Here is a 26598-nt window from a genome sequence, read left to right on the forward strand (position 1 = left end):
GCACCGACACGGAAAAAGGCTTTTATCTGCTCGTGTCACAAGTTTTGACTGTTCTTTCCGGACTAAAATGTCAGAAAGACCCGGAAACTTTGGCATTAATTGGAACTCTTATCTGATCAGGCCTGTGCTAATTCCCATGATTCAGTCTTGACGATAAGAGATGTATTTTACGCAGTGTCTTTAGGCATGAATGGATCCAAACAACACAAAGTGTTGGCTAGCAAAAAATCCAACCATTCGTGTTGTGTATCACAAAAAAACGGGCAGAATGTAGTTGTAGTGCTTACATGCTTACCATCAGACAGGTCACAGCTATTACACAGATGATTCTTTCACAGACCTTAGTGATATAGAATTGTATATGTGCGGTATAACTACTGTTTTGACTTTGAGTGGAACTTTGTGCATTTTGCACGTCTTTCCGCCTTTAGCTTAGTACTCTCATGGTGAGAGCAAGTGAGCGTGTGGCATATCATTTATTTACAGCCTGTCTTTTTATGGCAGCCTGTTTCCACACTTATCTTATACTCTCTATCTCTCTCTCTTTCTCTCTCTCTCTCTCTCTCTCTCTCTCTCTCTCTCTCTCTCTCTCTCTTTCTCTCTTCCTCCATCTATGTCTTGCTCTCTCTCTCTCTGTATTGCATCATGTATTGTTATTCTCTTATTTTAAACAAATGCACATGGCCACACATTAAAAGTGGCCACTCCCTGCACAGCAAATGTTTGCAATGTCAATTCAACAGAGTCACATACAAAATACAACACTCATAGTGTTGCTCCTACTCTTTAAGTGTTGAGTCAACACTGCAACATGTATTGTGTGAGCAGAGAGGGTACTTGAGTCATTCTCAGCTCCCCACTCCTGACATTAGCTTCAGCCACATTAACTTCCATCATGGAATTGGATTGCAAAGTCTACTTAGAGCCAATTTGCTGAGGGGTCACATACGCTACACTGCAGCCTGCCGCTCCTGTGTGTTGTGGGTATTTCTGGAAGATGGTGACACAGTGTATGGCACGGCACAGTGTCGGAGACTGGAAGAGCACCATGGATGTGGTGTGAGGTTAAATGGTAATGAAAGGTTGGCTAATGGACGAAAGGTTTGTCATTGTGGGTTTAGGAAGGTTAATACAGTAATTGGCTTGGAAATGCAGATCTTTCTCAGGTGGATGCCCCGGTGCTTTATAATATGTGTTTCATAATACCCATTTTGCTGGGTTATTTTCAGTGAATGATTTTGTTTCTGGGAATGTTATAATGCCCAAAACTTCATCCCATGGACTGTCATCTTAACACTCCTGCTCTTTCATTTCTCTCATTCCCATCCTCACCCACTTCTCTTTTGGCACTTCTTCATAAAATCATACCTTCCCACTCCCTTAGACCTACCAGCTAACTCAACTGGACTTCCACTACTCTCTCTTTGCAGGTTCAATATAGTGATGATATTTCACTCCACTCTCACTTTTTCACAGAGGTTGTGCTTCACTTTCATTGTCATTTTTTCCTTATTGTATCATTTATCTCTGAATATTACTCTGTCGGCTGGATATTTTCTGGTTATGCAGTCTCAAATGTAGACTTATTTCACATCCTCAGGCGTTGGCATAACATGGGCATAACAACTACCGTATTTCAGTGATTATTATTCCAGTGGACCGTAATGTAAAAGTCACACACTGTGCCAGGCATGTTGCCTCAGATGAAACTCATTTAGCACATGATGGAGATTGCTTCTGTCGGGGCTATTTGTTAAGTTAACCATTGCCTAACAGGCCTCTGATGTTTTCTCTTTTTTTCTCTCTCTCTTACTTTTCGCAGAAAAAAGAATGGCTCTGTCTAAACTGTCAGACCCAGCGGCTAATGTCGGGCGGGCTCGGAGACGAGATGCCTCTTCCTGTTCCCCAGCCGTCACCCAAGCACCAGCCAATGGGATCGCCTCGACACCAAGCGCCAGCCAGTCAGCAGCCACCCTCCCAGAAAGTGTCCAATCAGCAGCAGGAGGGGCCGAAGACTGTGCCACCACAGCAGAAAGCTCCCCCGGCTCAAGGCAGCGGTCCCTTCGCACCAATGGCTGCTGCTAAGGCACCCGGGGATGTGAAAGCCCCCGACCAGCCTGTCTCCACTCCTGGCCAGATGTCTACCCCCGGCGAGGCAGAGAAGCAGCAGAAGAATTTGGAGCAGGACAAGCCCATCACCAACGTGGAGGAGACAGGGATCAAGGACGCTAAGCCTGCTGCTAAAAAGGGAATACAGGAGTCAACTCCTACCATCACTGCTAAGGATGAAAAGAGGGACTCTCAGAAATCAAGATATTATGAGGTGAGCATCTCTGTTTCCTGCCTTGTTTTATTTATTTGCAATGAATCGGGTTAGAGGAGAATTTACACACATATAAATGTGAGTGGGTGGCATACATGCAGTGGTGTATGCTTTCCTGCTTACATTTACTTAGCTCAGCCAAAATGTAAATGTTCTGCCTTTTTGTTGAGCTGCAGAGTTTGCAAAAAAAGGTACTTCCATTGATTTAATCTATGTTAACTCATCTGAACATCATCTCAATGGCTCAACCGCTGCATAAAAACATTAAACACACTTTTACCCCACCATTTAAGTTTATTTTTAAGATTAGCCTTATTTTCATGTGGCATACCTGAGGATAACTGGTTTAGTAAAACCCCTACTCTGCCTAGTCTGGTTCAGTTGAGTACAGTAGAGATGGGTTGTGGAATTTACGCTCAGTAAAGCACTGCTGAGGTGGCAAAGGTAGGCATAGATTTACACTTAGAGAGGAAGGAGGGTGGGGGAAGTGGTTGTAGAGACAGGAATAGGGGGCAGTGAAAGCAGACAGTAATGTCTTTTTCGTTGCCTCATTTGTTTTGAGCCTGTCAATCCCAGAGGCAGAGAACAGAAGCTGCATGAATATGCAGGGGCCATCTAGGCCAGACTGAGCAATAAAATAACTCTCCTCTATAAGTGTATGCAAACACTTCACAAAACTATAACCAACAGTGTCTGCCTGGGATGTGTAATTGACAGTGTAAATATATTCATTGAGTGAATATATGAGCAGCAAAATTGCTGGTAAAAAGCACCATCTTTCACTCTGCTTGTCAAATCACAGAGATGTCGCATTTTTTCATTCTTGTGTGTGTTTTTCATTCTTTTTTTCCCAGGAGGCAAACAAAACAAACAGCACCCAGGACCTGTCCAGGAGTCCGCAGAGCCTGAGCGACACCGGCTACTCCTCGGATGGCATCTCCAGCTCCCACAGCGAGATCACCGGCCTCATCCAGGAGGAGGAGATGAAGCTGAGCGAGAGGGGCCTGAGCGGCATCCACACCCCGCCCAGCCCCTCGGAGATCACCAAGCTGGAGAGCTCCATGAGGCCCCTGCTGGAGTCCAAGGTCAAGGACAAGGAGCGAGGCCGTGGCCGCCACCGCGACCAGTCCGACGATCGTCCGCACTCGCTGTCAATGAGCCCCGAGCCGTACGACTCGGACGAGGAGCTGGAGGACATTCTGGAGGAGGAGGAGGATCTTGCGGACTGGGAGGCCAAGCGAGAGCTGCGCGCCATGGCCGCTGCGGGAGAGGAGGAGAGCGGTGGCGGCCGCAAGAAGAAGAAAGCCGCGGCAGATCCCTCTGAGATGACCGACGAGGAGTTCATGAGGAGGCAGATTATGGAGATGAGTGCGGATGAGGATAATGAGGAAGATGAGGAGGAGGAGGAGATGGAGGAAGAGGAAATGGAGGAGGAGGAAGAGGAGGAAGATGAGGGTTACGGATACCAAAAGTCTAAAAAGACGCACAAGCACATGAGCGAATCAGGGAAAGAGAAGCGACGCCTCACACACCACTCGAGCAGCTTCGAGGAAGAAACCAAAACGTCCAGCGAAGTGAAGAAAGGCTACGCAGAGGAAGGAGAAGAGGACCTGATGGCTTCGCAAGGAGGCCTACGACGATTCAAGACCATCGAGCTAAACAACACCAACAGCTACACCCGTGACATGGAACTGTCCAACGAGAATGACCTAAGCCTGGACAGAGAACCCGAGCTCGAAATGGAGAGCCTCACCGGCTCCCCAGAGGAGCGTTCCCGGGGCGAATACTCCTCCACCTTGCCGCCGACCACGTCCAGCTACACCTCCGGCACCTCGCCCACCTCCATATCCTCCATGGAGGACGACAGCGACAGCAGCCCCAGCCGCAGGGCCCGGCTGGAGGAGGCCAAGCAGCAGAGGAAGGCCCGCCACCGCTCGCACGGCCCGCTGCTGCCCACCATCGAGGACTCATCGGAGGAAGACGAGCTGAGGGAGGAGGAGGAGCTGCTGAGGGAGCAGGAAAAAATGCGGGAGGTAGAGCAGCAGAGGATACGGAGCACGGCCCGAAAGACCAAACGAGACAAGGAGGAATTGAGGGCTCAGAGGCGGAGGGAGAGGTCCAAGACTCCTCCCAGTAACCTGTCTCCCATTGAAGACGCCTCCCCCACGGAGGAGCTGAGACAGGCTGCTGAAATGGAGGAATTGCACCGATCCTCCTGCTCAGAGTACTCTCCCTCCATTGACTCGGAGGCCGAGGGCTATGAGGTATCGTCCAAGCTCTACAAGTCCAGCAGCGAGTACAACCTGCCGACCTTCATGTCCCTCTACTCTCCAACTGAGAAGCCAGACGCAACCTCCACCACAACCACGACTACCTCATCGAGTGGCAAGCCGTTGAAGAGTGCTGAAGAGGTCTACGAAGAGATGATGAGGAAAGCAGAGATGCTGCAGAAACAGCAGCAGCAGCAACAGTCCCGCTCAGGGCAGCAGTACAACACGAGCGCCTTCCAACAGGAGGGCATAAGAAATGGGCAACAGTACGGCGAGGAATATGAATATGTTGATCAAGATGAAGCTGCATATGAAGAAGAGACAGGGGACATCTATGAGGAGATTCGCCAAACCTCCCAGACGATCACAAAAGAATTGGACGAACAAGGTGATATTGATGCGACTTACCCTGACAAGCAGCTCCTGGACACTGGCTCAGCCTTTGCCAAGCTGCTAGAACAGAGCAATGCCCTCTTGACTCCAGGTACTAGTCCCACTCAACTCTCAGCCCCCGTCTCATTCGCTGAAACAGGAAGGGGCATTCCCGATGTGCGCGTAACTCAGCACTTCTCCAAAGACGCTCAGAAGGACAGACTCAGAAGTCAAACTGGCAAAAATGGCATAACTCCTGTGGCAGCTGCAACCACCATAGCAGCCTACGGTGTGTATGCCAGAGATGCTGTGACCGTGTCCACAACCAATGTCAGTCAAACAGTGACCTCAACGCAGTCCAATTTTTACGGCCGCCAAACTGGCAGCACTGCCACTACTACTACGACTGTCTCAAACGTCTCCAGCAAAATAGCAGAGATGACTCAGGCATACAGTCAAAGAGATAGCTCAGGAAGGAGGGTGGCAGAGAGCAGAGGAGTGCAAATGAGAGACGGCTCAACCTCCTATTACAAAAGTTCAAGTCCTCCCCTCTCCCCAAGTACATCACCAGTCCAAAGCCCAACCCACCACAGTAGAAGTAGGACTGCAGAATTCTCAACACAGACATTCGGTTCGTCCATGCCCGTGCAACAAGGGGGCTCACCTACCTCTCCAGTGATGGCTCAGGGGACACAGACCCCCAACAGATCAGTGTCTCCTCGCCTCTTCAGGCAGCAGTCCTCCCAGGATGCACCTGTGGATTATGAGCCCACGAGCCCCTCGAGGCCAGTGACCGTCAACACTGCCACCTCTCCTCTCTCATCCCCTACAAGATTCAGTCGTCAGTCGACCTTTGATTCCTACTCCCCTCCCGCGAGTCCTCCAGACACCCCCCCTCATCAGCAGCCCCCCTCCCACTCCTTCTACAGGACCCACCGTGTTGAAAAAGTCAGTGTGGGCACAAGCATGGTGACCACAGCAAGCACATATACTCGCGGCTCGCTATCAATGGACAACATATCCTTATGCAGAATATCTACAGTTCCAGGCACCTCAAGGGTGGAGCAGGGTCAGATGATCCATGGCGGAAGTGTGGTAGACCTAAGAGCTCCCTTGAGGACCCCTATTATCATGACAGACCAGGGAATGGACTTAACCTCATTGGCTGCAGACTCACGCAGGTATTCAGGCAGCGCGGAGGGCAGCCCTCTCCGACATGCCACCATCGTTCAGCCCCTGATCATGAACCTTAATGCTCAGGAGCAACCACATGTGATGGCTTCCACACCCACGACTGTGAGCGTCACAGTGGCAGCATCCATGTTCATCTCTCAACACAAGCAGCCTGTCATTTACGGAGACCCTCTTCAAAACAGAGTGGATCTGGGTCAGGGTATGGTGGCCGTCTGCCTGGCCCAGCAAAAGCCTGGTCAGCTTGACCCCACAATTCCAAAGATTGATGCCAAACTAGAGGACCTGAGCATTCAGCAGGAGCAGCTTCGCCAACAGCAGCAGAAGCTCCAACAGCAGCAGCAGCTACTGGAACAGCAGCTTCAGCAGCATCATCAACAGCAACATAGCCAGCAGTCTACTGCCTTCTCAAGATACAACTTGAGTGGTCAGCAACCGCTGGTGAAGAAAGACCTGATGGTGAGCCAAACCAACAGTGCCCAACCTGTTGTTAGCGCCATATCACCTGTTGTTGCACCTGACATGTACAGTGCTGGAGCTCCCCTTGACATGCCACCTGATACTGCTGTGGTAAACTTGGCCACTAACAAGCCCCATACAGCAATGGTACAGATGGATGCACAAGGAGCCCCAGTGTCCCAGCTTGTGAAACCAGATGAAGGTCAGGACATGGTGGATCTTACTGGCCAAATTAAATCTGAGAACCAAGCGGTGGCCTGCTGTGACGTTGTTTATAATTTGCCCTTCGGAGGTACCTGTGTGGGTGCGCCATTCATTCAAAAACCAAAGACAGGGGAAGTGGTTAGTGAGCCCTCAAGGCCCCCGTCTGCACCTCCCGAACTTTACCAACCAATTGAGGCGGCAATGGAGGCCCAGCATTACCAGGACATCACTATAAAATCATACACGTTGCCCTTCCCCGGTCGACTGCAGCCATCTATGTCAGACACTAACCTAGCCGATGCAGGACTAACATCTTTCCATTCAAAGTTTGATCCACACCTTCAAGGACCTGGAGAAATTGCGGTAGATCTCGCAATGAAAAACTCCTATGAGCGTGGTCAGATGGGCATAGGTGTTCAGTACGGTTCTTACACTGATCTACGACACCAAGGGGATGTGACGGTGGCCCCCCTTCCAATAAGGAGGTTCAACTCTCTATCCAACATTAATGCAGACTATGGATACTCTGCTCGTGACCTTGCTAGTTTCCAGGAGTCCAATCTTGCTCAGTACAGCGCAACTACTGCGAGGGAAATTAGCCGTATGTGTGCTGCCCTGAACTCGATGGACCGCTATGGAAGCAACCCTGACCTTGCATCACAGTTTGGTGCTGGCAGGGGAACTCTCCCACCTGGTAGAATTAGCCTGCAGCAGGGTTTGGCAGCTCTCAGGCCCAATCTCATGTATGGTCCAGACGGCAAGCCACTCTCTCATAGCCAAGCATTAACCAATCTCATCAATGCCAGACAGGCAAGTCTCCGAGCATTGTACCCATCTGCCATAAGATCTGCTGATGGTATGACTTACTCCACAATCAACACTCCCATTGCTTCCACTGTACCAATTACAACTCAACCAGCCTCTGTGCTAAGGCCATTGCTTAGAGGCGTTTACAGGCCATATCCCGCACCAAACATGACGCCAGTACCTCTGGCTAGCCTCAGTAGAATGCCCATGATGACTCCCAGGATACCTATGGCTGGACAGGCTCCTCTCCGCTACCCAGCACCTAGCCAGTTCCCAACAACAACTGCAGCATCAGCACCACCAGCTACCACAGCTTCTGCTCCTTTCAATGATCCACCTCCAGTGACAATTCAAGAAGCCCCAATGTACCTTGGGAAATCTCCCGTTAGTACTGCATCTCAAGGTGTTGTCAGCGCCCCCTTATCATCTGGTGGACCAGGTGCCAACCCCACACCTACATTAGGCACAGCAGCATCAGACCAGCCACAAGATCAACCCATGAATCTGACACAGTCTCACCTTAACGCTCAAACACAAGCATCCTCCAACCCTCAAGCACCAGGCCAAACTCAGCCCCCATACCCAGCAAGCCAACCCCAAGGTCAGGCACCTGCCGCCCCGTCACCTCCCAATCCTGCCAATGCTCCCACTTCCTCAACCGCCAGAGCGGCAAAGGACCCAGAGGAAGAGCGTCTTCAGCGGCAACAGGAGCACCTGCTGCAGCTCGAGAGAGAGTGCGTGGAGCTTGAGAAACTCCGTCAGCTCCGTCTGCAAGAAGAACTCGAGCGGGAGCGCTCTGAACTGCAGAGGCAACGTGAGAATGAGCAGGTGCTGGTACAACAGGAAATCCAGGAGCTGCAGAAAATCAAGCACCATGTCCTGCAGCAGCAACAATCTGAGAGGGAAAAGCAGTTGGTCCAGCAGAGGGAACAGCTTGCTCAGCAGAAAGCCCAGCTTGACCAGATACAGTCTCTGCAGCACCAACTGCAGCAACAGCTTGAGGAACAAAAGAGGCAGAAAACAGCTGCAGCAGTGGCAGCTGCCACCAACGTTGTCATCAACGAACTCATCCCAGACATGCCATACGACCCTCACATAGCGTCCAGGTCACTGCCCAACTCTGCGTCTGAGATGTGCTTGCGTGAGGAGCAGGAAAGCAGGTCTATGAGGAAACAGAGGTCCATGCCTCGTCTCCAAGATGGAGATGGAAGTGAGGGAGGGCCTTACCCTTTGGCACGAAGAATTGTGGACAGCAGTGTACAAACAGATGAGGAGGACGGCGAGGACAGATACCTCATGTCCAGGCGGAGGCGAAACAGGCGTAGCGTTGACTGCAGCGTTCAGACAGACGACGATGAGGAGAAGGCCGAATGGGAACAACCCGTCAGACGCCGGCGATCCCGCCATTCCCGCCACTCCGAATCTAGTGCTGATGCCAAAACAGATTCCGCAACCACCACCGCAGCAGCTGCCAAAGCAGCGTCCTCAAGCATAGCCATTCAGACCATTCGAGATGGCTCTTGTCAAACCGACACAGAACACCTAGGAAGAGTCTCCCCTGCCATTCAGGTGACCGTGCCTGACCCGAACAGAGTCGAAATTGTTCACTACATTTCTGGTCCCGAGAGGACCCAGAAAGGCCAAAGTTTAGCTTGCCAAACAGACCAAGAGGCGCAGTCCCAGGGAGTGGTTGTCCCACAGATCAGTGTTGCCACCACTGTCAGCCCCTACTCCACAAGTGTCCAGCTTGTTGGGTCAGACCCCCTCTCTCCCCGCCAGCAGGCAGCCAAGTTCGAGAGACGGAGGCCAGACCCATTAGAGATCAGCTACCAGCAGCATCATCTGCACAATGAATCTCTTTCTAACTTGATTCGGCAGCCACCCAAGTCTCCTCAGGTTCTGTATTCGCCAGTGTCTCCGCTGGCCTCTCCTCATCGCCTAATTGAAACATCTTTCTCATCCAGCGAAAGGCTGAATAAGGCCCACGTCACTCCACAGCAGAAATCCTATACTGCAGAGTCACCCCAGAGGCACTCCACTCTGCCTCGACCAATGAAGAATGTCCAGAGGTCTATGTCAGACCCCAAGCCCCTGAGCCCGACCACAGACGACCATGCAAAGGCCAGGTTATCCCTCTACCAACAACAGGCACTCCAGAGTCAGGTAGGTGTTTCGGTTACATGTCTATAAATAGCCTGTAGCATTGACTTATTCAGTAGTGAATTAGTTATTTAGTTGTGAAATGAACTGTCTGATTCCTGTAAGCAACTAGGGTGTTGCTTTGCTCTGTTGTATTTGATGCAGCACTAACATTTATTAAGCTTCTTACATTTTGTATAAGATGCCATGTTTTATGATACAAAGTACTGTTTGATACTGTTTGTTCGATACTGCCTTTGTTACTGTCTGCCGCTGTTGACATGCTGAATTTAATTTAATGGTGTAATTACCTGTATTAATTGTAACACCAAATGATATTAAACTCTTATTTTTGCATTTTGTTACCATGACTGCTGGATCGTCATCCAGTTTGTCTTTGTAGAATTTAATTCTTCTCTTTTCTTCCAGTATGGTTGTAATTAACAGTTTATATCTCAGTGGAAATATACATTTGATCAAAATGAACAAATTCTAAATTAATTTTTATACGGTTTGTAGTCAGGCTTAATGGCTTCTCCCAGAGGTACTCTTCCTTTGGGCACATCTCTTGTGTATTCTCAAAACATTCATGCCAGTTGGAGTTTTTTTAAATGGCTGTCGCACTGTTGTTGTTAACTTAAAAAGTCAGAATGGCATTTTAGCACAAGTTGAATATTCTTAAAATATTGATCCAGTTTTTTTAAAAGAACAAAAACAAAAAAAACAACCGATGTGTATGCCCTTCCTTATTTGAATTGTGAGATAATGAAACTCTGCAGGAAACATTTTGTTTCGTGGCAGCGCTGACACCTTTTGGGGCTGCAGTCATTATCCAGCCCAGCAGAATTGTTCCATGGAGCATATCAGGCAGGGGAGAAAAAAAGCTTGACTCTGTTTGAAATAAATCAATTAAAACGGAGGTTCAGAGCCACAGGGGTGGGCTCACATCGCTGTCAGGTACAGAGAGCCATTACCCACAGGTAATTGTACCGAGAATTATAGCACCGAGGCACGTCAGGCCAGGGCTGTGTTGCTGGGCTGTTGGTTCTTAAACTTTTATGACACCATCAAAGACATTATAATAACGCACATGAGTGGACATTTGCCCATTTCGTAAAATGATAATGATGATTTCCGCCCATTAAACAGATGTGAAACATTTTAAATTTAGCAGTTATGTGCCACATTGTATTTTTTGTCTACCATACATTAAGTCTATACTTTCAGCATTCCAAGTTTTACTTCATGTATGCCATTAGTGTAGCATATTATGATTATGAAACATCTACATTTCTTCTATATTAAATCCAACATACACTATCTAATAAATTACTGATGTGGCATACATCATTTTTTTCAAAAATGCTACTTACACAACCAGAGCTATTTATCCCAAAATCTGTCAGTATGAACATCTGTTTTCTTCTGTTGTAACCATCTGTGTTTGTTTGCATGCTGTGTTGCTGACCCATTCCCCCTGTCCTGTCCTATTCTGTTCTGCTCCACTCTCCCCGGGCCCCTGTGCCCTTGTGCCCCCTTCTCCCCTCTCCACAGCTGGCTGCCCTGCAGCAGAGCTCCCTCCTGAGGAAGGTGAAGCGGACGCTGCCCAGCCCCCCACCCGATGAGACCCAGCAGCAGCAGCACCAGCAGCAGCAGCAGCTGTCCATGGTCACCCCCGCCCTGCCCCAGATGTACATGCCCTCGGTGCCCACTCTGAAGCCCGGCGCCCGACCCGGCCTTATCGCCAAGGCCAGCCTGCTGAAGGACCTGACGCACGAGCTGAAGGCGGTGGAGCAGGAGTCTACCAAACTGCGCAAGCAGCAGGCTGAGCTGGAGGAGGAAGAGAAGGAGATCGACGCCAAGCTCCGCTACCTGGAGCAGGGCATCACGCAGCGTAAGGAGACCCTGGTGAAGGAGCGGGAGCGGCGCGATATGGCGTACTTGCGCTGCATGGGCGATGCACGCGACTACGTCTCGGACTCTGAGCTCAACAACCTGCGGCTGGCGGCCGCCGCGGCCTCCTTCGAGACCAACGGTTTGCTGACCAGGCCCAGCACGGCGCCCCTCAGCCAGTTCTCCAGTGAGCTGAGTACCGCCGCCCAGTATCCCCCGACCTCATCATTCGTCTCCTACCAGTTCCCCCCCAGCCAGCCGGCTCCCGCTCCTCAGCCCTCCACCCCTTACCAGACCAGTGGATTCAACCAGCCTCCCTACCCCACCATCTCCCAGGCCCAGGCTCTCCCTCAACCCACCCCCCTGCCATCTCATCATCCTACCCCCTCATACCAGACACAAGGGACTTTCCCCTCCCAGACCTACCCGCCGGGCCAGCCTCCTTACCCGACCGAGCACAGCACGCCCCAGCCGGGACACCCTGCGTTCCAGGCTCCACCTCCGCCTGGCGGCCAGCCTCCATACCCAACCCACTCTACGCCATACCCGAGCCAGGCACCACCCTACCCGGTCAGCCAGGCAAGCACTTACCAACCTCAGGCCGACATCCTCACAGTGCACCAGAGGCCCCGGCAGACCTCACTGGCTGACCTGGAGCACAAGATGCCCACTAACTATGAGGTCATAAGCAACCCAGCGGTTGTCGTGACCACCACGGCTCAAGACGCCGCCTACTCACAGTCGGCCCCGTCTTATGGGCAGTACACGTCGACCATGGCTAGCACTTATGGCCCGTACTCCAGTTCTGTTTCCAGCACTTACGGAGGCTACCCCACAACCACAGCGAGCTCCTATGGGCAGTACACCACAACCGTGGCTAGCACTTATGGCCAGTACACCACAACCAATGCCAACACTTACGGCTACACCACCACCACAGCCAGTTCCTATGGACAGTACTCAACCTCGGTGACCAGTTCGTACGGCCACGCTGTCGATGGCACGTCCACCTACGCCACCGACAGCATGTATGGCTCTTCCACCATGGACCCCAACGGTCCTAAGAGCTACATGGTGATCGATGACATCAGCGAGCTGACCAAGGAGGGCATGGGCACCACCGGCGACCCGCACCGCGGCGAGGGACACGGGCGCTACGGGGGCGACGCCGGCGTCCATCCCCGCGGAGGAGGGAGCTCCTACGGCAGACCGGAGGACGAGCATCAGGAAGACCTGTACGACCATCACCAAGGCAGCAGGGGTAAGAGCACGACCGGCGGCTACCATCCGCGAGGGGCAGATATGTATGGCCGGGTAGTGGGCAGCAGTAGCATGGGTGGGGGATCGTCCTATTACTATGACGACTACGGCAAGCAGCAGACCACGCGGGCGGCCCAGAGGCACTCGTCCAAGAGCTTGGCTCCGGCTGTCATTTCGTCCACCAAGCGCAGCAAGCACCGCAAGCAGGGCATGGAGCAGATGAAGATCTCCAAGTTCTCGCCCATCGAGGAGGCCCGCGACGTGGAGGCCGACCTGGCCGCCTACACCATGGGCACCGCGGCCACCAGCGGCTACGGTTCCGGCTCCAGGTCCCGCAAGCTCGACGACTTCGGCTACGGACTGCACAAGGGCGTCTACGACCCCCATAGGGGCTACTACGAGGACCCCAACCAGCTGTACAGCCACGGCAGGTCCCGCTCCACCGGTTACGTGATGGACAACAAGGTGGCCACCAGGGACTCGGGTTACCGCAGCCGGTCGTACGAGCGGGACTACTACGAACGCTCGTACCGGAGCGGCTACGGCCGCAGCGGGCGCCCCACTTTGCGCTCGCAGTACTCTGAGGAGGAGAGCCCGCTCAGCGATATGGGCGTCGGCCGTGGCTACATGGGGCCCGACCCTTACAATCCGTACGGCTCCAGCCACTCCCTGCCTGACGTGCAGGACCACATAAGAGACTTGCCCAGGACTCACGTCTACAAATCTGACGATATGTACATTATAGACGATTACCATTGTGCTGTTTCAGACAGCGAAGGTAATTGGGCAATGAGGGTCACTGCCTACTCTAAAACGTCCCCCACCCACCACCGAGAGCCAGAAAGATAGTTGGCAGGAGTGAAAAGATTTTTTTAAGCCAGTGCATGTTCCGTGTTCCGTATTGGGGCGTTTAGCAGCTCTTCGTCATATACGTACTGAGTGTTCTGAGCTGTGGCCGGCACCGAAAACTGCATGAACCGTCGTGTCGTCTTACATTTCTTCTTCTTCTTCTGCATTTTCATTTTTTATCCCTTTCTCTTGTTTTACTTTTGCATGACTCCAGATGCATCTCTCATCATCACTGAATGTACATATTTTGGTGTTTTTGTGTTTTGAATGTTTTGTGTCATGTGTCAATGGTTGTGTAAATATTCTCAACTTGTATGCCAGTGATATAATGTATATGTGATATAATGTATTTCATATATTTCTGGGTAGTTCTGTGATCTGTGATTGTGCTGAATTCTTTTTGTTTACGTGTCTTCCGTGTATTTACTTTTGTGTTTCACTATGCATGATTTTTAAGTTTGGCTTTCTTTTTTTCCATTCTTTTTTTTCTTTCTTCCTTCTTCCTTTCACTTCTTCGATCTTGCATGGGCCTCAGTGTCTTGCATGCCCTTGTCTCCGACGGACCTGGAGATTGACTGTGATCTGCTTTTGGTTTCCAAAGCCTACCACTTGGGCCAGGAGGAGACCGACTGGTTCGAGAAGCCGCGCGGCGACGTGCGCAGCTCCCGCCACTACGGCAGCAGTGGAGGGCACTCCTCCAGCAGGCGGAGTCACGTCAAGCAGCAGCAGCAGCAGCAGCAGCAGCACACGTACCATGATTACGACGAGCCTCCTGAGGAGGACCTGTGGCCCCAGGAGGACTACGCCCACTCCACCTCGCGATCCCACTCCTCGTCCCGCGAGCACCGCCACCACGGCAGCGGCAGCTCCGGACGGCACTCCTCGTCGCGCCACGGGGACGAGCCCCGCTCCTCGCGATCCTCCCGCTCCTCCAAGGACCCGTCCATGCGCCACGGAGACTCGCGGTCCATGTCCTCGTCCTCGGGGAAGAGGGGCGACTCGCGTTCCCAGGGCTACCACTCCTCGGACTACTCGCGCGACCCGTCCGGGCACCACCACGGCCAACGCTCCAGCAGCCGCTCCTCCCACCACCAGGGCTCCTCCAGCAGGAGCAAGCAGCAGCAGCAGGACCTCCAGGGACAGCCAGGGTCCACCAGGCAGCCTGGCTCCTCCGGGTCCAGGACGCCTAGTGGCCAAGGCAGGCAGTCCGGTTCCACGCTGCCGCCTGATGGGATGCAGGGCCAGCGGGTGACGCTACAGCAGCAGGCCCAGACGTCGGCGGCCAGGCCCGGCCAGCAGGTGCCTCCAGGGGGCGCTGGAGTGCAGCCACAACAGCTTCAGCAGACGGCACAACAGCTTCAGGCCAAGCCGGGTCAAGCAGGCCCAGCAGGGGCAAGACCAGCAGGAGCAGGGGCAGTACCGGGAACAACCCCTGCCACAGGGGTGAGTGCAGCACACGCCTGACAAAACTCATACAGTAGTAAGGCATACAATATTCAATACAAGGCTGACATAGCCCTCTATTGCAGGGTTGAGTCCAACAGTAGCCTGACATAGCTCATAAAACATGTGCTCTGATATAACTCCTGTCATAGCCCTCTGCTGCAGGGGGTGAGTGCAGTGCACAGCTGACATACCACACGCATCACATACCCTCCAAAGCAGCCAGAACATGTCTCACAGCCTGCCATTCTAGTTCATAAAGCATCTGCTTAAATACACCCTCACAAAGTCCCCTGCTTCAGGGCTGAGTGAGGGGTGACTTACAGTAACTCCGCTGCCTCCGTACAGCATATTGTTTTACATGTTTTAGATGTTTAGAATGGGTCTTTCAAACCTTATTAGCTCTTCTGTTTCACTACTGAATCATATAATTCCCATATGCTGCATAATTTAGCTCTGTGTGCTCCAGGGCCTTATCTCGGCTCTGCTGCCTGCATTTTTGCAAAGTTGTTCAAATTAAACTAAAATTCTTATCTTCCCCACACTCTCTTACACACTCAAGTGAAGGCAGAGTAGACACACAGCAGATGAGATGCGCCCACACATGCACATGCTCTATTATTATTACGGAATATGCAGAGAGAGAGAGAGAGAGAGAGAGAGAGAGAGAGGTAAGGAAACTACAAGTATAAACAGATATACAAATATACACAGACCTTACCAGACAAGCGGCAGTGTGTGGGGTGGTTTTATTCAACATTTTGGAGAGACCCTGTTAGCAGAGCTTATCTCCGTCTACTAATAGCAAACAGCTCGGAGATAGTGCAGAGTAACTGCTTCCCTGTCTCCTCCCTCCCTCGTCCATCTCTCAAGAGAATGGCTATGCCAGACTTTGCCCGCTTGCCCCTGCCAATGTAATCACATTTAGTTTCTTCCTTTCTCTTTTTTTTAATTCTGTAAAACGCTGTGTGTCCATACCGGTAGATTAATTGTGTCTGTCCACCGCTACATTTTGGCTCGATGAGTATATGAGCAATATATTAACAACAACCAGGTATTGGGAGTTTGGGAAGTCATTATTTCCTGTCAAAGTGAAATAAATTGTCTTGAGTTGGATCATGTGGAAGGAAAAAAAGGGCACATAAACCTCGCTTATGAATTAAAATGAATTTGAAACAATGAGGAATATGTTCAGAGAGGCATTCGACGGATGATTCATGGCGTTCTTAAACTGCCAGAGCCCTGCTCTGTTTGAATGGGGTTAGTGATTAGATGCATTGATCGCGGCGCGCTGAATGAAAAGGACGGGGATCAATAGGACTTATTGCATTCCTCTAAGCGACGCACGCACGGAATGCTAGATGGAGAATATATACTATATGCTATGGTGCGGCAAAGTGCCACATGTCAAACCACATGCATGCATGCATGCTCCCTTACTGAGGAGGCAAGCCCATAGCCAAATACAAATAGGGAGAGATTGCACAACTTCCTGCCAACCCTCTATAACAGGCACCACAGTCATCTACACAATCTGAGCAGATGTTTCTTCACAGTCATGGACTTTTTTACTAGCAGATTTACAACTACATTGAAAGTTCAGAAAATACTGCACACTGAATAATTTACTCTTTTATTTCTGGTTCGCTCCCAGAAATAAAAAAGAAACAAGAACAGTGTTCAGTGTGCGGTGTTCTCTGAACTTTCATCATCGATCAAGTTTTCCAGCCTCACACCGGCACCTGTATTACTTAAGGCTTGTAACTTTCATGTACTGAGATTTATACGACTAGCTTTGGCACAGCTGAAGCAGAAACTGTAATACATTACTGATTACATGTCACTGTCTTAATAAATAAAATAAAAAATATGACTAAATGAAATAATTCCTTACATTATAATATTACTAAATTTAAAATGTAAAGCATCACACTACTTTTGCATTACTTAAGTTACTTTTGCCAAAATGACTGTTGGCCTAAATTAGGGGGGGGGGGGGGGATAATCATCAAGTTCAAAATTTCAACACGCCCATTTGGGACATGATTAACACTATAAATACAAGAACTTTGACACCAAAAGTAACTCTGTATCTTGAAAATAACCCCCCACCCCTTGAAAATGAAAAAAAGAACCCAAAAGTGGCATTTTCTGCCCATTCCGCCTGGTATGCATAAGCTATTTTTACTGTTTGCTTATATGCCGTTGCATAAATGCTTTCAAATCCATTTGATTTTTAATTAACACTATTAATAGAAGAAATGGTACACCTCAAGGTGACTCTGTATCTTGAAAATAACCCCCCACCCCCTCTTTTTTAGCTGTTCTGCCCTTTGTATGCATTCACTATTCTTACAGTCTGCCAATATATATTGCAGGCTCTAGGCCCAATAAGAGGACATACAACATTGGTGAATTCAGGTAAATTGGGCGACTTTGGGCCATTCACTTGCAAAAAAAAGTGGGCCAATTGCCCTGAATTCTCCATACATGAAAATAGACATCAAAAGAAGGAGAGAGGGGGGAGAAATCTTGCATAAGCATGTACAAAATACCATCAGTCATGACAGTCTTAAGAGGCAGCCATACCAATGCTTCCACATTCATGATTGATATCTGACAGAGCTGCATCTGGGGCTTGTGAGAATCCTTATAATACAGTTTTGAGACAGCTTTCCAGACGACAAATGAACTTAAACATCAATTTCTTAAAGAGAGCCTGTGAAGTACTTAGTCCTGAGTGACAAATTATTTAACTAGCACTGCAACTTCTAGTTTTTTTCAGCAATATAGTCAAGCAATCATTATACTAAGTTACTTCATTATGCTACTTGGAATTTACGCAGGGTCTTTTGTAGCTTCTGTAGCTGACCCATATTGGGGCTGCATACATAGGAGTACAGTAAGCAAGTTTACTTTCACATCATCAGAACAAACTTGTCTTACTAACATATTTGCTTGGACATGCAACACTCATCTCTGTCTATAGCATCTCCCAACTTCTCAGTGATAATGTGCCCAAGATATTTTGTACTGCTTGATACACATATTGATTGCCCTGGCAGATAAAACGTTAGAACTTTATACTCTTCCTTGGCTATATATATCAACACAGCACTATTTTTTTTTTTGCATTATACTGTACATCAAACTCAACCCCATGCTCAGAACACACATTCAGGAGTTGCTGAAACCCAACAGTGCTGGGGGACATAATAGCCAGATCATCTGCATATATCAAATGGTTTAAAACAGTGTTTCCTATCAGCCATGCTGTCTTACACCTCCCCAGTTGTTTGGAGAGGTTGTCCATGTATTGGTTGAACAAGGCTGTAGATAGGAGTCCCCCTTGTCTAACTCCATTGCCTACACAGAAAGGAGTAGATAGGCTATTTCCACATTTCACCAGCATATGTTGATTCTCATACCAGTAAACCAGAATACGTATGATGCACCTGAAGCTTTTCCACAATTAGAGACAGACTTAAGGACTCAATTAACTGTAGAGCTGGCCTTATGCTGCCTGTAAAGGGGTGGGGAACCTTTTTCATTCAAATTGCCACTTCGAATTGCTCCAAGGGCCGTAAAAGTCCTCCAAGGGCCGTAACTATGAACGCAAACCAGGATTTCCCCCTGCACTTAAGGCCTATATTGTAGCCACCTTTACAACAGACCCCACCTTCTCTAGGTCCCCTGAATATATCTTAATTGTGTTGCAAATGGAATTTCAAAGATTCCTTTACAAAATATGTCACAGTTCATATGAAGCTGCATAATATTGAAATTATGTCAGGGGCCGCATAAAACAGCCTCAAGACATAGGTTCCCCACCCCTGTTCTAGTATATGGCACTGTAGGCCTATATCCTTGTAGTATCCTTGTCAAAGACCTTATCAGATTCCCCAGCACTTTTCCAACGTCCAAACATAGTGTTGCCTACTTCAATCACAGCTGAGCTCGCCTCACTGATAGAAAATGGCTGTCTGCTTGGGGATTTCAATGGTTTGCTTGCAGTCAACCAGCAGCCACAATGTAATATGTAAATGTACCTTATCACATTAGAACATTGCAATATCTGACAGGTGAACCAAAGTATTCTCTCAAGATATGTATATGTATCTTTAATGCTAAAAGGGGGAAAACAGGGCAAAAAACATGTCCGATTTAGTTTTTTGGGTGGGGTGGGGGGTTTATTTCATGATGGGTACCAACTTCCAATACAAAATATCTCTCAAATGACCCAATGCACCATCCCTGAAGTGGGCGTAATCATTTTCCAAAATTTAGATTTTTAGGCCATTTATCCCCCCCCCCTAAATATGGATCTGGCGATTTACTGTGTAAATCAAGCTCATGAGTCAGCTCATGAGCCCCAGGCAATTGCCCAGTCGGCCCACCCCTACGACCGCCCCTGCCTGCACCTGCAATGGCCATTGGAGTTTTTGGACCTGTTTTGCTATGTCAATGAAGGAGAAACTTGACTGTCAGTGTCAACGTTGTGTGTGTCAGAGAAGGTGTTTTGCTAAGTCACTCCTGTGTCTGTCTGTCCATGTTTCTCTTCAGGTGGCGCCTGCACCTGCACCTGCAACGGCTATTGGAGCTAAAGCTGCGACAGCCCAACCTGCTATTGGATCTAAAGCTGCTCAGCCTCCGCTTACAGGCATAGGTACGAATCGTCTTACACACGCACACACACGCACACACACACACACACACACACACACACACACACACACACACACACACACACACACACACACTCACACACACACACACACACACACACACACACACACAACACACACACACACACACACACACACACACACACACACACACACACTTAATGTCTTATCCACACTCACACCTTCTGTGTGCAAACAGGTACACACACATTTACACAAACACACACATCTGACAGGATAAGTACAGCTTTTGTGCTCTCTTTCTCTCTTTATCTCTCTCTCTCTCTCACCCACCCACCTCACACACACACACACACACACACACACACACACACACACACACACACACACACACACACACACACACACACACACACACACACGGGATGGGTAATACTTCTGTGTGCATGCTACATACTACCACACACACACAAACATGCATATACATTGCTGGAAAAGAGAAGCTGGAGCACACTGCAGGTTAGTTTCTAAGACTATACATATACATTGCTCAGAGGGATAGGTAAGTCTTCTGTGTGCAGACAAACACACACACACACAAATGGTTACATCTACTGTCTGTTAACTATCGGAAACACAGTTTTTCTTCCTGTCTCTTATGCATACACTGATGTTTCAACACAGGCATACAGGACAGACATACAGATAAAGACAAACTGTACGTACAGTACACATGCACGCACACACATGTGTGCACACACCGTCACCAACACACACACACACACACACACACACACACACACACACACACACACACACACACACACACACACACACACACACACACACACGCACACACACACAGAGACACACAGTGCACTGCAGTGCTTCCCCTTGACTTGGATGGGATTGCATAAGGTATCAGGGCTTTCCTGTTTAATCTGGGGATTAGCGTCAGATACAGTACTCACTTGAGAGACAGCAAATAATCTGCAGCCACGAAACGAGTGGAAACAGTCCATTGCCACTGCATCGCTGATCCTTCAAGCAAGTGTGTGTGTGTGTGTGTGCGTGTGTGTGTGCGTGCGTGCGTGCATGCGTGTGTGCGTGTGCGGGCGTGCATGCGTGCGGACGTGCAAGAGAGAGAGAGAGAAAGAGAGAGAGAGAATATTGCCGTGTCCAGACCAAGAGCGAACTACGCTGCCTGGTAGCCTAGGTAGCAGAAGAAGTTTCGCCTTGAATTCGCTGTATTCGCTCCAGACGTAGCATTGACATGTTTTATTCGGCTAATCACAAAACGGCTCTGGCTTGACAGCCTGGGACATTCGGAGATATGAGCGTTCCAATTGGTTTTCGCCGAACAGCGTCTACGTAAATTCGCCTACGATTAGCTTGAGTTTAATCGTCAAAATTCGCTCTGGTCGTTCAAGAAGCTTCGCTCCTGGCAAATTCGCTTTGGTAGCGCCGGTCGCGTGCCCTCCATAGAGAAATAATGACTTCCCTTCGCTTTGTTCGCTCTGTTCGCTCCGTTCGCTCCTGGTCTGTACACGGCATATCTGTCTATGTGATGTGACAGCAATAGAGATAAAGAAAAAGAGAGACAGGAAAAAGAAAGGAAGAGAGAAATGGGAAGTGGAGCATATGTGTAGTACAGTGGCGGCTGGTAGTCTGTCAAACAGGGGAGGCTGTTCAATTACAATATGTCCAGAACGCAAAAAAAAGGGGGGGGGGGGGGGGGGGGGACAATTTTGACACACATCTTATATTGGTCCTGAGCCACATATGGCCTCACACACTAAAGGACTCTTGTTGAAACAAATTTGTTAATCATTAATCATTATCCCCCTTGTAGCCTATTCATAGGGAAATGTTTTTTATTATTATTATTATTATTATTATTATTATTATTATTATTATTATTATTATTATTAGGCCTACCTCCGCCACATAATTGATGTGATTGATTTTGCCTATGTCTTTGTTCATTACTGGGTGCACGGTTTAAGAGGTCGCAAAATCTTTAATTATTTACCAGACATTGCCAACACAGTAGGAAACAAGGACTCGCCTATCACGGGACAGTTAACCAGTTGATCAGACACCACGAAAGCTCAAAAGAAACGGTTGTTCTTCCCTACCTTTTTCACCAAGTCAATATTAGGCAGTGCTCTGCTCTGCTCCTTGATATTCATTTTCTCCTCATAAGGACGACTGGAATTCGCCAGAATTTAATCCACAATGCTTGGCATTTTGCATAGCTCTCTTAGCTTTCTTGCAAGCTAGCCCTAACAAAAAGTAGGCAAGTTAACCTCAACTTTTGAATTGGGAGATTGAAAAGGATAAGGACTAATAATGCCACTATTAAGACTTTATTCGCAACACTAGGTTTACAAGAATATGTACACAAAACTGGAGTACATAGCTTCCCCACTGGTTACACGACGAAACTTCTCAGTCAAATTAATAACATATCCGCATTTCGAAATGAAATCAACTACTGTAGCCTACTGACACGGGGTTCACCCAATCACAAGCCGGAGCTTCAGTCTCCGGTACCTCCCCCCTCCTCTCTCTTCTCCATTCACTCCCAGTGAGGCTCAGTCTCAAAATCAAAAAAATTTCACGGCAATAGCCAATGACCGTTTAGCATTTTGCCATTGGAAAAGCGTACAATTCCACATGCCATTGAAGTCCATTGAGACTCGACTCGCTTGCGTTGTCATGAGCGAAAAAAAACTCGTGCGAGTCTCGGGATCCTATTACAGATTGGTTTCATCTCTAAGTTGAGCACATGCATTTTCTATGAAGCTGGGTCTGAAATAGCAATGTTATTAAGTCGTGTAAAGCATTAGTTTACATACTATTCTCCGTGATTTTGGACAGGAGGCTGCGCCTCCCTTGTACTCAAAGAGGAATCGCCTCTGGTGTAGTACCCATCAGGGCTGTACATTAAGACCAATTGGTCGCATATTGAGCCTAAAATTTTGACTCTGCGAGAAAGAAAAATAAAACGGGCGCACCTGTACGAGTATGCATTCAACCCTTTCATTCGCATTTTGCTTCTGAGTTCGAGTGCATGATTGTGAGAGCTGCTCATTTTCTCCACAGCCTGTCTGATGGACAGCATCAAACTCCATTGGGAACGCACTTCAAAAAAGACGGTCAATGTTACTTGAATTCTGTGTTGGCTAAGATTGAGCCATCTCTGCTCCCGTAGCTCAGAAGAAAAAAAAAAACAGAATGGCTTCGCACAGATCCCTGGTGGCAACAGTTACAAAGCGTGCATGCCTCATCTCCCAGTCGGATGTTCTGTGCCAACACTTCTTACAGCTTTTCGAAATGGACTGCCGCTGTCTTCGCAATGACTTCGCAAAAAAATGCAATCGCAATCAAAGTAATCAAGTCAAAATATAGTTCGAGGAGCATTCACAAGTAGTGTGCAGTGCGCGCAAATTTAAAGTCTAGTTGGTCCAGTAGCTACCGGTGCTGTAGGCTATCAAAAAGAGCAGCCAACACAGTGAGATAATTTTGCTGCTCCCAGTTTCATTTCACACCGTTCCAACCCATGCGTTTGAGGAAACAAAAACTAGGCTATAATAAAGCCCGTTGGATTAACGTGTTGTAGGCTATGTTTAAGATTTAGTCAATCTAGTTCAGTAAGCATGTGATTTACATGCTTTTAATCACGAAGTTATAGCCTAATAACAATAATAATGATAATATGCCTAATAATAGTAGGCTAATAGTAATGGGAACTGTGATTTATGGCATATAGCAGTGGTTCCCAACACTTTTTGCACTGGGACCATTTTATCCTGAACTTTTGGGGACCACATTTTTTTCACAACCAAAACCATGACTGAGCAAACTTGCTGGCTATAAAAAAAACAGTGGATATTTCTGACAGTATAAGCAGAGAGAGTAGAGTATCTCTGGTATAAGACTACAATAGCTATGGATTGTTAATTAGTGATATTTATTGGTATTTTTTATTTCACACCTAGACATTTCAGGGGAGCCCATTGCAATTCCAGGTGACCCCATACCCCAGTGTTGGAAAAAAAACACTGACATATAGCCTAGGCCATTGTACATGAAGATGAAGAAACAAGCAATGAGCACAATAAGCACAGTATTTTACATAACCCCCCCCCCCACCCCCCCACCCCAATAACAAAAGTGTCACGACATTTTTAGAGTGCTCCTAAATTTGTATCTGTGCTCCTAAAGTTTTATCCGTGCTCCTAAATTTTTTCATTTAGGAGCACCTGTGCTCCTAGTGAAAAAGCTTAACGTACAGCCCTGCCCATGTGGTGTGTTTGTGTGCATGTGTGCGTGTGTGCGTGTGTGCGTGCTGACTTGCGTGTGCGTGTGTGTGTGTGTGTGTGTGTATGTGCATACGTGGGCTCATATGTGCACACATATAGTGTGTGTATGCATAATGACAGTACAATCAAGGTCTTATGCAATTTATGAGGCATATTTTTAGCTGTGTAATGGCTGGCGGTAACGGCGAGAATAATCGGGCACATTTGACTCACTGCAGTGCAGTGCAGTGGAGTGGAGTGGAGTGCCGTGGTGAGGAGGATTGAGCTGAAGACATTGAGAGGTTCTCCATCATAAAAAGTAATTAGCTGTAGTCTAATGCGCAGCCTGTGTAGATTACCGCACTCACTATTTATAAATGGCTTGCCATATTTGACAATGTGCCGTAGTGTCACAGGACAGCTGTAGGCCTCGTAAAGCTGTATTGTTTGTCATTCATCTTATTCATATTCCTGCACATTTTATTTCTATGTATATGTTGTGTGTCTGCCTATTAGGCCCTGAGCCTGTAATAAAGTTCATATATATATATATATAGAGAGAGAAACAAATTTCAACAAGGACAGTCGGAGATGGCAACCTGGCCCCCTGTGCCAATGCTAGGTGCACTTGATGTTGTGTGTTTGGCGCTATCCACAGGTGACCCAAAACACTGCAAGAGGACACAGACAGACAGACAGACAGACAGGGTCATTGCAATGGGGTACATAAGTCTCCGCTTCTTCGGGATGGCTCATGGGACCTGAGAAGTCAAAGTCTAGAGCATTCCAGTTGCTTACAAATAGTCTTTGAAACTCCATGTAAATGTAATGACTATGTCGCATGGGATGTGTCTCAGGTCAGGTCAGGTCAGGTTTGCTGTTCATTCTTGCAGGTCTACAGTAGAACTGTTCCCTGTTTGCTGTTCATTCTTGCACGTCTGTAACTGTTGTCCTTTTGCTGTTCATTCTCGCTGCAGGCTCCAAGGCTGCAGGCATCCCAGGCATGGGTGGTATCGGAGGCATAGGCTCCAAGGCGGCTGGCATGGCTGGCATCGGTGGGGCAGCAGGGCAGCCTGGCGCGGAGGGCGATAGCCTGCTGTCCAAGGTCCTGCCCGGCGGCGGAGCAGCAGGAGTGGCGGAGCAGGCTGGGAAGCTGGGCGAGGGTGAGGCACACACTCCAATTTGTACACATGCATAGTTCAGAAACATACAGTAGCATGCCAAAACCTCTTTGGTACAAGGACTTCACACAGCTGAGGGTGTGGGTGAGGGTGAGGACAGGACACTTGGCACATACTTTCCACACACCTGCATAGTTCAGAAGTATAGCATGCCCAACACCTCTATAGTTACAAGAACATACATGCACTGTATATACACCCATCTCCTTTGAACTACAGAAACTTAGCGCACTTCTACGGTACAGGAAGGTCTACAGCACATTGCACCTCCTTTGTGGTACAGGAATTTGCCGTGTCCAACTTTTTTGAAGCACAGTTTTACAGAATGTTTTTTATCCCTGTGTTATTTAGCTGTAATGCTGTGATAAAATAGTGTGATGTTAATGCTTTTCTCCCTTTTCCCTCTTTCTCTTTCTTCATGCGTTTTATTTTTTCATGTTCTGTTTTCTGTTGTGTGTCCCGTTGGTTTATCTGTCCCTTCGTTATGTTTCTTCTTCATGAATGCATTTACATCAAACAGCCATCTCTGGATTTGGCAAGAAATTCACTTCCTTCTTCTGAGGTGCATCATCAGAGGTGAGTCATAGTGCTACAGATGTGCAACACCCGCAGGGCCGGTTTGTTTTTTTAGTGGACTATCTAAGAAGCATATTCATTGCAGCACATCAACCACCAATTACTTATTAATTTATGGGCATTCGATGCCCCCCCCCAAAAAAACAAACAAAAAAAAAAACGTTTGACCCATGTAGATATAGCAATACTATGGAAGTTTAACATTGAAATAGCTGTAATTGGCTCAGGAAAGAGAAGCTTGTGTTGTGTTAAAAATGTTTCTAATAACACTGCTCTGCTGGGTAGCTCAGTGCAATGTTTTTCTGTTGGCATAAAATGCATTACAGTCGGAGTCCAGGTTTCTCTTGAAGTCTACTGTGTACTGCTGTGTGTGTGTGTGTGTGTGTGTGTGTGTGTGTGTGTGTGTGTGTGTGTGTGTGTGTGTGTGTGTGTGTGTGTGTGTGTGTGTGTGTGTGTGTGTGTGTGTGTGTGTGTGTGTGTGTGTGTGTGTGTGTGTGTGTGTGTGTGTGTGTGCGCACGCGTGTGTGCCGCGCACGTTTCTATGTATGCTGGTTCCTCAGGTCTGTCTGTGTTTTCATTTCTTCTTCGTCACTGTGTATGTCCTCATATGCACATAGGAGAGACGTGTTTATCTACCTCTTTCTGTGCAGGATTACTGTGGAGATTTGGAGAAGAAGG

The 26598-nt window shown here is 48.4% G+C and overlaps 1 protein-coding gene across 1 annotated transcript in view; it reads left to right on the top strand.

The window, feature by feature from the left end:
* Positions 1 to 25905, top strand: part of bsna (bassoon presynaptic cytomatrix protein a) — a 123969-nt gene extending 98064 nt beyond the window's left edge. The window contains exons 5-13 of the mRNA XM_063208857.1: positions 1823 to 2323; positions 3181 to 6919; positions 6950 to 8029; positions 8090 to 9789; positions 11320 to 13696; positions 14369 to 15210; positions 19774 to 19876; positions 25189 to 25326; positions 25865 to 25905. Of these exons, the coding sequence (XP_063064927.1) occupies positions 1823 to 2323; positions 3181 to 6919; positions 6950 to 8029; positions 8090 to 9789; positions 11320 to 13696; positions 14369 to 15210; positions 19774 to 19876; positions 25189 to 25326; positions 25865 to 25905 (10521 nt within the window). The remainder of the gene's footprint in view (positions 1 to 1822; positions 2324 to 3180; positions 6920 to 6949; positions 8030 to 8089; positions 9790 to 11319; positions 13697 to 14368; positions 15211 to 19773; positions 19877 to 25188; positions 25327 to 25864) is intronic.
* The last annotated feature ends 693 nt before the right edge of the window (positions 25906 to 26598 follow it).

This window comes from Engraulis encrasicolus, chromosome 10, assembly GCF_034702125.1.
Source record: "Engraulis encrasicolus isolate BLACKSEA-1 chromosome 10, IST_EnEncr_1.0, whole genome shotgun sequence".
Taxonomy (NCBI): domain Eukaryota; kingdom Metazoa; phylum Chordata; class Actinopteri; order Clupeiformes; family Engraulidae; genus Engraulis; species Engraulis encrasicolus.